Consider the following 16,676-nt stretch of genomic DNA (forward strand, 5'->3'; position numbering starts at 1 on the left):
CTTTTATTTGCAGGCTCATTTATGTTCTATTCAAACCAGACTGTAAGAGTACATTTAAATACTTTATTAAAAATGATGCCATTCAGAATTAAGACAGCCAAGCTTTAATATTTATGAACTAAACAAGCTCAAAGCTGCCTGCAGATTCTTAAATGCATTTTTAAAAAAGGAATTACTTTATAAACCCATTTTTTCATTTTGTAAATGGCTTTCAGTCTAGTTTTGAATCAGAACTATACACTTTTCATTACAAATATACAGATGTAAATAAGCAGTCATTTTGACAGTAAAATCTGGGTTTCTCCTAAGATTTTAGGAAAAGGTAGGGACCAAGCCAATAGATTGTCCCTGAAGTGGAAGAACGCAGCTTTAATTTATTTTGGCAGTGTCTGAAATTGTATCGAAGAGGAACGCACACTGAAGCCATTGTGAGAAGAGTTTACATTTATATAAGAGATTTACTTGGCCACTAATCTGTTACATTTCATCTGCAATCACTGAAGACATGTTTTAATTAAGGCTGTCAACACAGCCTAACTCTTATTCCAACTTTATCCAGTTTCACAGTCAAATTCTGTGCTTAGATCACCACAATTTGTTGCAGCAATTATTCCGTAACAACATTCAGCATTATGTCTTATAAAATACATACTGAGCTCATATATGGCATAGCAAGACCACATAGGATACTTGTGAAGGATTAAGCATTTAAGCATAAACAGCTTTGTTAATTAACAAATACGGTATAAAAATTAAGGAATGTGTATAAAGATAAGACAACTGAATTATATTAGCTTAATATGAAAGTTTCCCCGAACACGAAAGACCCACTAAAGAAAAAGAAACCACATGAGAGGAAAATACCCTGACGGGGCCACGTCACTTTTAGGGCTTGTTATGTGAAAAATTAGTATCAAGTCAGCTTGTAAAATGTCATTGCAGAGTCTGCCAATGAAAGCAATGATAGCACCTTCCTCCTTGAAGGCTGGCACTTTTTAGTGAGGTTATACTTTAACCTGTTACTGCCACCTAGGTTGTGCCTGTAAAGGCACTTGGGCTACTTACTTGAAAGCTGTTCTGGAGCAGAGCAATTTATTTAGTACCATACCACTTTGTAGTTTTGAGACAATATTTTGCATACTGCAAGCAATTAAAATGCAAGAGCTAAAAATCAATTTTCTACAAGGCTCAGAACAAAAAAAAGTAAAATTTTCTAAAAATGATTCTGTGAAATTATGCATGCATGTTTTATAGTGCCATAAATGTGCGAGCAGAGGCATTAAATTTCCATTACATATTATGGAAACAAGAGCATTATGAAAAGGCAAGATGCAGAAACACAGAGTGACGTCAAAAAAAAAAAAAAGTTACCTGTTTCTGAAGGAACTACAACAGATATGGAAAGAGAAAAAAAAATTGAAAATCAGATAAAAATACACGTTCAATTTTTCAAGCGTTTCACATTACATGGTTAAATTCAGACATGGTTAAACTTCATTTATTTTGAAGTCACGATCATAAATCTTTATGAATCCTTCATCTTTGAAAAATATGACAGCCATACGTCTCATTCAAATTTTAACAAACATGTCCCTCCATTCACAGCTCCCTCTATCCCCCCGATTCTGCCTTCTAAAAGCATCTCAACCTATTCTACAAATCTTCAGGGTGAGGAGTTCTGAAAAAGCATCTAAACAGCACCAAGAAAAAAAGATGACCCCATTACTTCCTACTTGTAGAGTATATAAAAAAATAACTTTCAATGTTTATCACTATTAAATACAAAATAAAATGTAAGTGTTACATCAAGCCAAAGTTAAATGGTAACAAAAGAAAGTGTCTGTTTTTAAAAAAAGCACATTCTCTTGGGATGACTATATTTACCTATATGGCAAAGCAGCAACCTAATGAACTCAATGGCTCCTACATTCGTATGAAGTACAAAATGTATCGTCTCAGATCAAGACACTGAGTGGTCTCCAAACTCACTCTTGGAGTCATTGTTTATCCAAGAGGGAAACCCAGTTTCAAACTGCACCACAGCAGCAACTGGAAAAGTCATTCCCAACAGAATACGGTGAGTATCAGGTAAGACAGTAACCAGGTAGAGAGGGATTTACAACTTTTTGCATGTTATTGAGACTTCTAGTTTCTATGAAGTGGCCTCAAGAGACAATGCTGAAGTACGCCACTTACAGTGTGAATAAATACTACCTGAATGATATTTTATCTATCTTGCCCACCCACTCCTTGTCTTAGATATTGGGGGTGGAAGGAGACAAAAAACATTCAATTGAGCTCTATAAAAAGCTACAAAGGTTAAAGGGAAAAAATATGCTCTCTGATGAAGTTTACAGAACTAGCAGCAGCCTCTAATCTACAAATCACATAATTTGTAAGTGTTTAAAAACAGTAACATATAGTTGTGTATAGTCATCCTTATCAAGATGATTAATATCAGAATCCAGTACTATTATGAAGCAATGCAGAGGCACCGTTGTTTTCACCTATGCCTCACGTTGGAAACGTTTTCATCAAGTTACAGAGCATGGCTCCACAAGCTTAACCATCAGGATGGATCTCAAATGCGAAAAATACAGTTACCCTTAAGGCAAACACATACTGAAAAAAACCTGACTTCTAGTCACATGACTCCAATCTCATGTGCAGCCTCCGAACAAACTTTATATGAGAGAGAGAGAGAGAGAGTCTCAATTGAAGCTCATGTGATTCCTTGCAGAAGGATCCCAATAGTATGCCACGTTCACTTACTTCACTGAAGGCGATCTGAGAACTTGGATAGCTTAGGTTAATTTAGAAAGCCACATGGAGAACATGAAGCAGTAATCTAAAAGCTAAATAAGTACACACAGGGCACTGAGGTAAAAACAAACAAGAAGTGAGTTAGCAAAGTTAATGAGCAACTGAACATTCTGGAAAACGAGAGAAAAGCAAAGAATTCCTAAAACAAAAAAGTGCTCTTATTTTTTGATGAGTGTTAACATGGAAGACAGTCGAATACATGGAGTGCTGCTACAAATGTCAATCTGCAGCACGGTAACCGACAGGACTGTGAAACATGCTTAGCATCTATTGTATATGGCACTTCATATCACCAAAGCACTTCATGAACTATTCCCATGACACTGAGTGAGAGAGTGAGTGAAAGAGAGAGAGAGAAAGACAAGTCCACAATCGATCCCATTTTATACCTGGTAAGACTGAGGCAAAGAGATTAAGTAATGAGTGGACTTAGGCAAGTGAAGCCAGCAACAGCTGGAGATGTAACAGTTCCTGGCTAGTCCCATGCTACCTCTCTGACCTGATGAGGACACAGAATCCTCACCAGGGCACTAGAGTTTTAGCATTCAAATGCTTTTCTTTCCTGTTTTGAATCCTGCAATTGAGCAGTAAAGAATCTCAATGGCATTCCTTTCTCTACATAGCAAAACTGTATGGTATGCAAAGATAAGAGATATATATACACATGTTCTGAGAAGCTTCAGATTAATATGTTCTTGAACAAGTTAGAGACAAGCTTGTCAGGGCTAGAGAGTGACTAGGGAGATTAGCATGAAATGTTTCATTTGCTCTTGTTTTCATGAGTAAGTAGGTTCTAAGTTGTTAGATGCATATTCTAATTATTGCCCCATAAGCATGACTGGGAGGTTCAGATTTTACTAAACCAGTGTGCTTTATAGTCCACTGATGTTCAAATTACTTCTCAAACTGAAACCGAGTTTGCTTTTGCTTGAAGTAAATTGTGGTTTTAGCTTAAATGTTTTAAGAGTAACAACTCTGCTGTGTATTGTCCCTGCCTACTACTGACTTTTTTTTTTTTTTTTTTTTTTTTTGGAGGGGTGGGGGCAGGGAAGAGATTTAATGATGAAACAAAAGCCTGTCATGGTTTACAGACGACAACCCTGGCGACCACCCTTTCTGCGAGTGCTGTCAGAGGGGATGGGGGTGACATCCTCAATGCGCCCAATCTTCATTCCAGAACGAGCGAGAGCTCCGAGGGCCGACTGGGCACCAGGTCCACGAGTCTTGGTCCTATCTCCACCTGTAACTCACAGCTTGATGTGAAGGGCAGTGATGCCCAGCTCCTTGCACAGCTGGGCAACATCCTTGGCTGCCAACATAGCAGCATAGAGCAAAGACTCGTCTCTGTCGGCCTTCACCTGAATACCACCAGCCACTCGGCAGCGGGTTCCTTGCCAGAGAGATCAGTTACATGGACAAAAGTGTCATTGAAGGAAGCAACGATATGGCAGACGCCAAACATGTTTTCCCCTTCGGCAACCTGCAGTCCCAGAGCATCAAAACAAGCTACCACCACTGCACAGTTACATTTCTTTCCTTTGTTCATATTATGCCTACTGCCATTCCCCTGCTGACACAGTTGGTCTGGAAGGATGCCACCTCCACCATTACACTCCCCCAAAAGAACTTAATAGCTATTTCCCTTTGCTTTTTTATATTTTAAACTGGTGGTACTAGCTCGGATTTACAGCACTGTCGAAGTACTGTAAACAAAACACTTCAGAATCCTGCAGTTGGAGTAGCAGAACCCACCCTCTTGAATTACTTTCTCTTAAGAGGGAAGCCAATCAGCCACATCTGAGCCTTGTTCCAATTTAAAACACGAGAGCTGGCACTGCGAGCTGGCATTTTAAATCAAGACAGCTTTTAGGACTACAAGAAATGCTGGAAGAGACTCACTCTGCTAAGCCATAAATGCAAGGTAGTGGGCAGCTGCTGAAAAGTGTACATGAGCCTGGTCTGAATCTAAGTACTCTGTAGTCTGCTATCTAAGTATTTAGGAATAGAGAGTGGCTTAATGGTCACCTATTACTGAAGTTCTATTCTGCATATTAAGGGCTGGATTTTCAGCCTTTTGATTCTACAAGCACAACCTGTACCCATACTTGGCAGGTACTTGTGACAAAGGCTATGAATAAGTACAAATAGCTTCATATTTATTTCCTTGTGCATATTCATTTACAGAAGCTAAAAAGGGAAGCAGCCTGACTGTCTTGAGCTGCCCAGTTAGCTTTATTCATCAAGCTACCCACACAGAGTAAGGCCCTAATCCTGCAATGGGATGCGTTGGCACCAACCCTTTCACCTACAGAGTTCTACTGTAGCCAACGGGAGTCCACATGGGCATAGAAGCCAACATGAGCTCATACAGACTTTTCAAAAATAAACTGGTAATGAGCCCACTGCAACTAGCCTCTTACCTTTCTTCCCTACTTCAAAATTTCTGTAGTCTGTAGGCATTCCTCTCAACTGCACAGTCTGAGACTCAATCATTTCCCCTAGCTGCCATGGTATATTAGAATATGCCAGACACTAGAATTATTGGGCACTAGTAATGTACTAGAAAAGAGTTGTTTTAACAAATGATCTATTGGCATCACAGGGAAAAATGAGTAGGGAAAGGAAATTGTTATTTGCCAGTGGAGCAGATGGGCTTTTACCAAATAAATTGGAAAGAACCCTGTAGATGGAAAAAGAGAATATGGTAAGCCTACTTGCACTCTAGCTTTTGTTACCTGTCTAGGCCCTAAAGACTCCACTTATCAAACACCACATCTGCCACATCATTCAGCCAAGATGATAGTTTCAGCTGGCTCTTTCACTAAAGATTCCCCATTTCCAGGCAAGAAACCTGCATGGCTCCTGTAAAAAGCCTTGAATATGACCAGAAATGGACTGAGCTGTCCCATTCTTCCACTTCCAATATCAGCTTGGAGTTGAGACAGTATCTGTCCTATCCACTTTGACAGGAAGAATCTTCTGTGGGATGATTGGTTATGACATAGCAGATTTAGGGATAATATCAAAATTCTCTTCACCATTCTCAGTTTCTGTGAACCATGGTCTTTGGGGCTACTCTAAGGCTCAGAACCATTGTTTAACTGCACTTCCAGATCACAAAACTCCACAGCAGCAGAACAAAATATGCATGTACAGAGGTAAAAATCCACAGGATTGAAGAGGAGACTGGCTTTTACCGAATCAGGATACAGCTACAGAATTTTAGAACTAAGACCTCATGAAGGGAACATTTGTCTGAAGCACTCCCCAGAAAGCTATTAGACCCTGAACTTTTTTTTAGACACTACTCCGCTACATGCAAAGACTGCCAGCTGAGCCTGTCCTGCAACATAGCAGAGATGTCACCTGAATGAAAGGGCCATTTCTTTAAAAACTGAGCTGCCTTTCACTCTGGCCAGACTGTCCACTAACTAATTACTTCACAGCAGAGAGTTCAAGAGCTAGGCAGAGCTTTAAAAACTTTGTTGGCTTCTGGACATGTTCTTTTGAAATCTACAGAATTTAGTTGGCTGTGTTTTATATCACACATAGTGTTGTCAAAATTAACTAGGCTCTACAATGTATCCATTTCCAGCACAAATACTAAAGGGGAGCATAGCTGCGCCAAGAAACTCCTATAACACTAACCTTTAGCTTTCACTGTGAACTGCAGGTGCCTATCTGACACTACAAACCAAGAAAAACCTGAAGTTATTTTTTAAAAACAGATGGCCCACAATTCCTGTATGTCCATAAGCATGCATTACTCCCTGGGAGTCTATATTTATTATTCATCTACCTAGTTCTCAAAGGAGTTTACTATTTCTTTCAAATTTGCAAGTGTGATCAGAAAGTTCACTTACTCCTACAAATACCATCCTGGTACTATTCCTCTTAAGACACTATGGAGAGGATATGAATATTCCACTACAGGTCATCATGCATTGCAGCCATCTCTGATCTATCCTGCTCCAAATCTCTAAAGGTTCATCCAAGTTCTCAGAGGTAAACTCTGATCTCAAAGTAGTTGAATCTAGTATTTCCAAAGTTTCTTTATTCTCAAAGAGATTCTATCCAATAACCACGTGTAGCAGGTGACCTTTTAGTCTGAGGCAGCTGCTCCTCCTCGAATACTTCCTATCAATGAAAGATACCTGGCAGGAGATCAGGAGGGAGAGAAGTAACAGAATCTACACCACTCTGCTTGCTGCAAGGGTCTGAATTATTAGCCTGAGGGCCCAACTCTCATTTATGCTAAGGGCACTTTACACTCATCTGAAAGAACTTGCACTTAAGTTCTGTACTTCACTGCCCCATGTGCTTGGACCGTGTACCTTCCCCTAAAAAGGTAGGGTCTTTCAAAAGCCTGGAATCAGCAAGCCTCTATTCGTAGGATTAACATGGTAGGTCAGAGGGCATTAAAGCAGATCCTCCTGTTATGTCTCTTCTACATCACAGATGTGTAGAAATCCCATGTCTGGATGGTCTCTTCAGCAATAAATCCCAGGCAGTTGCGGCAAAAACATCTAACCTACCAGTGATACTTGTTGAGGCCTGCCAATGTACAAGCTCTGCAGGTGGTGCACTTGTGGTTTTGTTTCACTGCACAAAAAGGAATAGATTGCCTTTCTTCTTTCGTGGTCCAGCAAAGTGAGGACTTGTTAAGCAAACAAAGGAGACCTTAGAGATTTGCTATAAACAGAGAAAAAGAAGCAGAGCTGCCTGACCTGTGAACATCTTAGACACCAAAAAATAACTAAAGTCTTGGAGGCTGCACAGTAGAAAGAGAAAAAAGAAAAAGACACAAAAAGTCTGACTAGCTGTCAGGTGCCTGATATCCTATAATATTATTAACCCTTTCTGGCAGTTACAGACAAAACCATGGCTTGAAATATTAAGGTCATTTTTGTCTCAGGTCCAGCTGGATTCTTTTATATTTTTTAAAATCTGAACTATAAAGCTGTATGCAGTTGATAAGAAATAAAAGTGAGTTATTTATATACAGAGGTGGGTTCTTCCTAAGAAAAAACTCATAATTTGAGCTTTTTACTCTCCACTTGTTTGCAGTAGTTCTTAGGATTTTGAAAAGAGAATGCTTTCTAAGCAAGCATGTTCAGAGACAAATCCTAATTTTTGACTAAGAGGATTTCAAAGACCACATTACTTCTGGAAGAATGCAATACATTTTAAAGTATTTATGAATTCATGGATTCTCATGCAACATTAAAGTGCCTACTAAAACAAATGCAAACAAACCATCCACATTTGTAAGAAAATCTAGCAATTTCTGTGAATAAATTACCTTATTTTCTAGACAGCCAGTAACATCACATTTGTTAATACTTCTGGAAGTTAACTTTTCAGACAACATAAAATTACTGGCAATGTTTAGCCAAATTTTTAAATCTGAGCGCCTAAAGTTAGGCTTCAACATACATATTATATATTTAAGCACCTAAATAAAAGTGGACTGATTTCAAAAAGATGCAGAGCACCTGTACCTCCTATTGACTTCAATGAGATCTACAGGTGCTCAGCATTTCTGAAGAGTCTTATTCAGGTGCTTACATTTGGTTTTCAGAGCCTAACCCAAAGAATCAAGATTTAAAATGTTTACCTTTATGATGTAAAGCTATACCCAATTTTAAAAAGCCATTTAAAATACAGAAACATACCTCTCCTGGCATAATTGGTATCCATATCTTTAAACTGCACCATAACAAAATCTGAAGACTTGAACAAGATACTCTCTAATATGTCTTCCCGTTTTGGCCCCAGACTGGATTCTTCAGGTTTTCGATGAGCAGCATCAAGCACTAAATCACACTAACATTAAAAATACAAGTGAGTTTGATTCTAAATATTTAATAATAAATATTGTGACTATTGAACAATTAATTACTTGTTAACAACCTACACAACAAGATTTGCAACAAGTATTAGGCATATTTCCCATAGCGAAGAACTTCAAAATGAAGCTGCTTGTGGGCAATTCCCAAACTGAGACAGGCTAGATCTGAATAAACTTATTAAGAATTATTTGCTTTACTATACTAACGAGTAGTAAATCAGTGAGCTTTGTAGAAAACTGATCAGAAAGAAAAAAAACAAAAAAAAGTTACCTTAGGACTGTAGGTTTTAAAAACTCCTTCATATATACCTCCGTTTTTCACCTGTACTTCACATTTGGATCCCTAAAATGTAAGAAAAAAAAAATCAAAGAAGTTCTCTCACTCTGGCATAAAGACTGTCAAGTGACATTTGAGTGCTTTTTTCTACACTTGTGTCTTTATGTATTTAATGTGAAGGGCTCAATTTTTAGCCAGGCCTCTACCCAAATCACCATTTCCATACATTCACAAACATGCACCTATGCTTTGCAGATGCAAACACCTGTGTGCACTCAAGTTTGTCCTAATGGGGTCTGAAGTTGTCAGTTCAACACTTGTGTGCCATAAATGTTTACAATTGTTCAAGTGCACATGCAAGTTTTTGCAAGAGCAAAGTGTGCGCACACATACATGCAAGGGGAGGGTGCAGGCTGAAAGCTTACCCAAAGTATCTAGCAGCAAGAATGTGGGACTGCCTGGGTGATTCACTTCTTATTTTCACCATGTCAGCATTTTCCTCAAAACATAACTTTTTTGGTGTGCTATAGTCAGACTTAATGATTTTTAAACTGCCATTTATTTCACTCATTCAAAATCTATCCTAAGATGGCAAAGTCAAAAGAAGTAGGGTTGTGGGAAGAAACATACTATACCCATCACAAGCAACTTGCAACTTTCTAAACTAAAAAAAACAGACAGTCACCACTGTGGTTCTTAATGGTTAAATGTTGGCACAAGATATCCGCTGTGCTAATTTAAAGGCTCTCAATTAAGCTGCGGTTAGTTTAATATTTTATAATTAATTCTGTATCAACATCTCTAGAGATGTTTACTCTCCTGTCATGACAACTTACAACAACTGATGTAAGTATGTGAACCATTCTCATGTTTGCATAGATGCCATCAAAAGAAATCTGAAAGATAAAAAGCTTGTATCAGAAAGCAAAAAAGCAGAACTATTCACCACAACAATTCAAATGAGGTTATGGAAGGACTGCCAGCTTCAATTACTACAACACTGAACATACCAGTTTGTAAGAGCGTGTGGATCAAATACCTTGCTCAGGGCTTGCCAACATAAATTTAGTTAGCAACAACCTGGAGTGCGAATCTACTAGCCTGCTGCACACTGCTGACATGCACTAACAGTGCCTCAGTGCACTCTGATCTACTCCTGTTTCAAAGCAGGGTAGATCAAAGTACACCAAGAAACTGTTCGTGTGTGGCAGGCTAGCATGGGGCAGATTTACATCCCAGCTTCATGCGAACTACATACTCCTGTAGACAAGGGTAAAACACAAAATTCATTAATTCACAGGTCACTAGTTGACTCAATGCCAACAAAGGAATCAAGCCTCTCCATCATCCAAAAAAACCTCAAACCCCTCCCAAACATGCCTTGCTATCATTGCCCTCCAGTTTAAGTTTAAGACTATAGGCTGTTGGTGCAAATACCTCAACTGCCACCCAAGAAAGAGAGCTGCTTTAGCTAAAAGCCTGTTGATATACCTTCTCTCCCCCCGACCCCCCATTTCAGGGACTAGCTAACAGACCCAGGTTTAGGGTGACCAGATAGAAAGTGTAAAAAAATCAGGACAGGGGTGGGGTGTAATAGGCACCTATATAAGTAAAAGCCCTGAATATCAGGACTGTCCCTATAAAATCAGGATATCTGGTCAACCAACCCCAGTCATATTAGCAGCAGTTAAAAGCATCAAATTACAAATTCCCAAGACGACGACAGAACATATTCTAAATAAACCAAGACTAGATTTACAATCATATCAAAATCTAAGATCCTAAGATAGGCAACCCACCAAATATCAAGCATGATGCTAGATTTATTGGATTTGCACTTGCATACATTAAGTGATGAGAATGTGCGCATGGTGCGACATCTCTCCTCTTTCCCTGCCAGCTTCATTCTTGTGAGCCAACAGATGCTGAAACAGATGAATACCCCATCATATTTTGAGCTTGTCAATTGACTGCATCTCTTTTAGGCTGTGTCAAACTGTTTAGTTTAATCCAGTTATGCCTATGTATTGAAGTACATGTTTTATGACATCACCCATTGTTCTTAGAAACCATCTTTAGAGGTTCATACTTCAATATTGGTTAGTGTGGGTGATTTAAAGACATCAAACACAAAATAGTTTGTTTAGCTTTAGCCTCTCAGACAAAGTATATGAAGTTTGAAGGGACAAGGGGAAATTGTGTGCTTTACTGTTACTATAAAGACACTTTTCTATCTGTAAAAATGATGCACTAGGTATAACCTTAGCCAGTTCAAGTCACCCTCTCCCCCTACAAAAAAAATTAAACAATTGAATTGCCCTCAAACACCCGCACCACATCAAAGTTGTACACATACATGCTTTTAGGGAAGGGCTTACCAAAGGTGTCTGAGGCAAAGTTTAACATAATTTTTATTTCACTAGAACTCCAAATGTGTAAAACTATATAACTATGCTAATTTGTAGAACATTTTTCAGAGCTGTACGGAACTTGTAATAACCAAAACTAAACTCCCAGTTTAAGAGAGAAATTAGACCAACCTTATCAATAGTGCTAAAACATTTGTTACTTTTGTTCAACTCAGTGATGTCTTGAACTAGCTTTAGACTTCTCTACTTAAGGGAGGGACTAACATTACAGGCCTCAAATAGGAATGAATATGTAGCCATTGCCATGAGTAACACCTATATAGGTACTACTATGCACGTGTATGATACAGTTGCCAAGAATATATAGAAAATAGATTTACACAGCCACAGTTCTATATTTTGTAGGTAAGTGCTTTGTTTGGGAGACTACTAGAATTAAATGAATGCAAGGCCCTAAATTTCAAGAGAGTCACTCAATGTTTGATCAAGTGTTTTCTAAAAGTGTCTGTGAAAATGGCTAGAATATCCATAAAGGTATTAAAACCAAGAGATATTTGACAATTAAGACAGTTTACTGTCTGCTATTCTCAAATTACCTATCTACAATGACCCAAAATATTAGAGATTTAAGTTTATTTTCCTGAAACAAGAGTTGAAATTTTCAAAGTTGTTAGATATTAAATTTCCATGCAAAGCAACATAGTACTATGAGAAACAATGAAATATGTACTTACTGTAGGCTGAGGTGGCCCTTTGCCACTGCTGCGACCTCTGAAATTATTAAATATGTATCAGATTCAATAGAAACAAGACAATAAGACTGCTGAAATTAGACATCACTTGAACTCAAGTATTCAGGGAAACTGGTTGAGTACAGGAAACCTACCCAGATTACAGGTGTTGGAGAAAAAAAAAAATCAATCTCAAAGAGGAAGAAGCGTTTTATCCCAATAAAGTTTCCCTTACATCTTTTAAAAAAAAGAAAAAAAAAAAAAGCAGAGATAAATATTAAAGCTCCTTTAACATTTTCCTCTATCAAGAGAAAACCTGATTTAGAATCATTTTACTAATCTTAAAAAGATACCATTTCTACATCTACAACAGACCAAGGAACATAGCAGTGAAGGAACATTTCTAAATCAATTTCACTTTAAGACGTGTTACCTCTTAAATACTAGCCCTTTTTATACTTAAGTTATCATGTATTTATGACCAAGTACTATGTGTCACAAAGGTAATTATCTGATGTTTCAAGTTATATAGAGTCAAGTACCACTGCAGAGTCATAACTGAGAATACTAACGTACATCCAGAAACAGAACTGGCAACTTTATAAGCAAGTAAGTGTGAATTATAGCATTTTTATTCTACTAAAAGGTGCTGATACCATAGTACTCTAGAATAAAGCATAGCAATATTACAGATATTACACGTTTATCTAAGATTGTAAAAAAGTTTTTGTATTTAATAAACTTTATTTTGAAACAGTATTATCACAAAATGCACATGCCCATGAGAATAGTGTTCTGGTTTCATGTTAAGCCACAACTTTTGCATTTCTGACTTCAGACTTTTAATTTTATAACCTTAATGTTACATAATGTAAGTTCTTTGCATTTTAATCTGATCATCTTACCTCCTCCCACCCCAAAGAAAAATTCTGGGGGCTATTTAGATTAGAGGAATTTGAAAGGCACCTTCTTTCTGTGGTGATCCCAAACTCAGAAAGTGTTCTTCATTCTAAAGTTCATACAGCTTTCAATCCTGAATCTGTTTCTGCACTGAAATCTGTATGAAGTGAGATATAAACTATGAAGACACTGTCAGTAGTAAAATAAATTGGAATGCCTAACATTAAACATTAACAGTGCAAAATATGAGTTTCTAAAACGTTAGAATTTGTTTTTCCGTAAATAAAAAAGGATCTGAATAGCCATTCTGAAAATCTGGTACTACTATATTGGGCAGTTCATTATATAAGAGTCAGAAAGCAACTTGCTATACTTAAAAATGAAAGACTTTTTCACTCTTCCAAAACTAAAACAAAATCCAGAACAGCAAACCATTTTTTCTTCAAACATTTACAAAAATAAAGGCCAACATCAACTACAGAAAATGTCAGGCCCAAAACGAAAGCTTATGCAACTCAAAACAAGGGATTATGGAAGTATCTCAAATCTATAGCAGACACTACCAGGCACCAGCTGTAGGCGAGAGTCTTTGTTGCATTAGACCTGCACAGCAGTAACAAACACTTCTATAGTGCTTTTGAATTACACTCAAATTACTTTACAAAGTGATATAAAGCATAAGATGTTCATATGTAGGAAAAGATCTACATTTCCAACATTAAGAAAAAAGTTGACTGAATATTAGCACTTCTGAGTCCATGTGTTTACTTTTTATAGAGCTGCATAAAAAAAAAAGTGAAAGAGAATTTGCAACTATCTGAATAAGGACTTGTCTACATAGGGAATCTGGCTGGAATTGCTATTCTGCAATAGCTCCCTCATGTGGACACTCCTAAGGCTCGTCTATGCTACAGGGACTACAGTGGTCTATAGTACTGCTATTATGCCACCATAACCCCATAGTATAGATGCAGCCCACAGTGACAGAAGGGGTTTTCCATTGCTTTAGGTATCCACCTCCCCGACTGGTGGTAGCAAAGCTGATGGAAGAATTCTTCTATCGATCTAGTTGCATCTACACCAGGGGTTAGGTCACCATAGCTATAGCACTCAGGAGTGTGAATTTCACATATCTCCGAGCTATGCCAATCTAAAAATTTAACTGTAGACCAGACCTTATTCTGGAATAAGGGTGTCCATGCAGGGAGTTATTCCAGAATAGCTGTGGCACTTTAAAATTCACACCCAGTCTTCTTCCAGAATAACTTCCTCATGTAGACAAGTCTTAAATTCCTAGTGCCAATTTAAAAGGTACCAGCATACAAATAATTTTCCAATTGTCTTACGTATTCCATATTCGGCATATTTGAACATTTGAAGAATGAAATCTTTTACATTGGAATATATTGTGTAATATCTTTCTGAATCATAGTAATAGTCCCTTTTGGCCTTAAAGTCTATGTTAGGTCAATTGCACATGTAACCACACAAAAAGCACAAATACTGGTGGTCCTACAAGTACCTAGAATCACACATTTCCTGAAAAGTGATACTGAATGCAAAGGTAGCTGCTGACGAGTAGCCCTACAGGTTCATCACTGTGATAAAATGTCACAGATTCAGTGTTTTTTTTGTCTGTCCAAGACTTCTCTTTGTATTAAGAAGAAGAAGGGGAAGAGGAAGACTCTGAACTGTTGGCTGCCCTGTTTAAAATATAAGCTTCTAGAGCAGCGGTTCTCAACCCACGGCCTGCTGCGGGCCAATCAGCACATAGCTGTGGCTAATGTGACATCCTCAGGACCATACAGGTAATATATATATTGTGTGGATGCAGCCCACATAGCACACAGAGAGCTGCATATGCGGCCCACAATAGTAAATAGGTTGAGAACCACTGTTCTTGAGGCATGACTTCATCCTTCTTTCTGTTTTACACAGCCTCACGCATACTGATGATGCCCCATAATTAGTAATAAAATACAGGTCATTCAGAAGACAAGCTGCCCAATTAGTTTTCAGAAGTCTAGTGAAACATTATAAACCAGGGAAGTAAATAAAAGTTTATTTGCATGAGTTCTCCGCCTCTCCATTAGCATCACAAAATAGTGCCACACACTTTATTTTGAGCTTTGGTTACAAGTAGCTGACTAGCACTTGTCAAACTACATGCTGTGGCATGGTGAGCCCTTCATGTTCCTGTAACATAGGAACATCCATCTGTGCCACTCATGCAGAAGGCAAAAAAGTGATGTAATCAGAGGTGAGAGCTCCATGAAAGAAGCTATAGTTGAGCTTTCATTGTGCTCCATTACACTAATGTTCAAAACATTTAACTTTTAAACATTACAGAAAAGTCAGACAGCTGACTCAACCAGCCTCAACGCAGGCTAGAAATTAGCTTGGAGATTCTTCACCAGACTCTTTTGTTGGTGTCAAGAGTCATTTTAGTAACCTGGATGCCTCCAACATTTAAAAGTGACCATCACAGCTGAAAAGATTAAGAAATCACAGTTTTATTCTAGTAAGAAGTGCTTCTTAGCCTATAAGCTTTTAGACTGCTGGACTGAGCAAAATGGTTGCAGTTTTTCTTTTAACATTTTCAGTGTGCGTGAAGTTATAAATTCCACATCTGCTGCAGCACTTCCATTAACAAAGTTACTGTTTTTTCCTTTGTTTCTGTAGCAATGGCCCTCAGCAAAAATTCCCCTTGTCCTCACTAGCAGTAATTTCTCAAATTCTAAATTGGTTCAAGAGTTAGATTAACTACTGGGTTTTCGCGTACTGCATTATGAGCTACTAGATACCTTTCTGAATCATACTTCTTGTTTTCAAGCTATATCTTAAGCCCTAAGGAATAGGGGGGGGGGAATTCACCAAGATTTTAATAAAAAGAAAAGGAGTACTTGCGGCACCTTAGAGACTAACAAACTTATTTGAGAATAAGCTTTCGTGAGCTACAGCTCACTTCATCGGATGCATTCAGTGGAAAATACAGTGGGGAGATTTATATACACAAGAGAACATGAAACAAGGGGTGAACGCCACTAGCCATCACCTTCAGCCCCCAACTAAAACCTCTCCAACGCATCATCAAGGATCTACAACCTATCCTGAAGGACGACCCATCATTCTCACAGATCTTGGGAGACAGGCCAGTCCTTGCCTACAGACAGCCCCCCAACCTGAAGCAAATACTCCCCAGCAACCACACAACAGAACCACTAACCCAGGAACCTATCCTTGCAACAAAGCCCGTTGCCAACTGTGTCCACATATCTATTCAGGGGACACCATCACAGGGCCTAATCACATCAGCTACACTATCAGAGGCTCGTTCACCTGCACATCTACCAATGTGATATATGCCATCATGTGCCAGCAATGCCCCTCTGCCTTGTACACTGGCCAAACTGAACAGCCGCTACGTAAAAGAATAAATGGACAGAAATCAGATGTCAAGAATTATAACATTCAAAAACCAGTCGGAGAACACTTCAATCTCTTTGGTCACTCGATTACAGACCTAAAAGTGGCAATTCTTCAACAGAACCTTCAAAAACAGACTTCAACGAGAGACTGCTGAATTGGAATTAACTTAGGCTTGAATAAAGACTGGGAGTGGATGGGTCATTACACAAAGTAAAACTATTTTCCCCCGTTCCCACCCCCCCCGCATTCCTCAAATGTTCCTGTCAACTTCTGGAAATGGCCCACCTTGATTATCA

General features: G+C 38.4%; 1 protein-coding gene across 33 annotated transcripts in view; it reads right to left on the reverse strand.

The window, feature by feature from the left end:
- Positions 1–16,676, reverse strand: part of ATXN2 (ataxin 2) — an 82,766-nt gene that overhangs the window by 46,024 nt on the left and 20,066 nt on the right. For 22 of the 33 annotated variants that reach the window (XM_043530025.1, XM_043530023.1, XM_043530019.1 and 19 more), the window contains 5 exons: positions 12,055–12,091; positions 9,788–9,847; positions 8,946–9,017; positions 8,499–8,649; positions 1,372–1,386 (listed from right to left, as the gene is read on the reverse strand). In XM_043530025.1, coding sequence (XP_043385960.1) covers positions 1,372–1,386; positions 8,499–8,649; positions 8,946–9,017; positions 9,788–9,847; positions 12,055–12,091 — 335 coding nt within the window. Of the gene's footprint in view, positions 1–1,371; positions 1,387–8,498; positions 8,650–8,945; positions 9,018–9,787; positions 9,848–10,797; positions 10,817–12,054; positions 12,092–16,676 lie in introns of those variants that run through there. The other 11 variants (XM_043530005.1, XM_043530004.1, XM_043530008.1 and 8 more) reach the window with 3 other exon arrangements.

The sequence above is a fragment of the Chelonia mydas genome, chromosome 15 (genome assembly GCF_015237465.2).
Source record: "Chelonia mydas isolate rCheMyd1 chromosome 15, rCheMyd1.pri.v2, whole genome shotgun sequence".
In the NCBI taxonomy this organism is placed as follows: Eukaryota; Metazoa; Chordata; order Testudines; family Cheloniidae; genus Chelonia; species Chelonia mydas.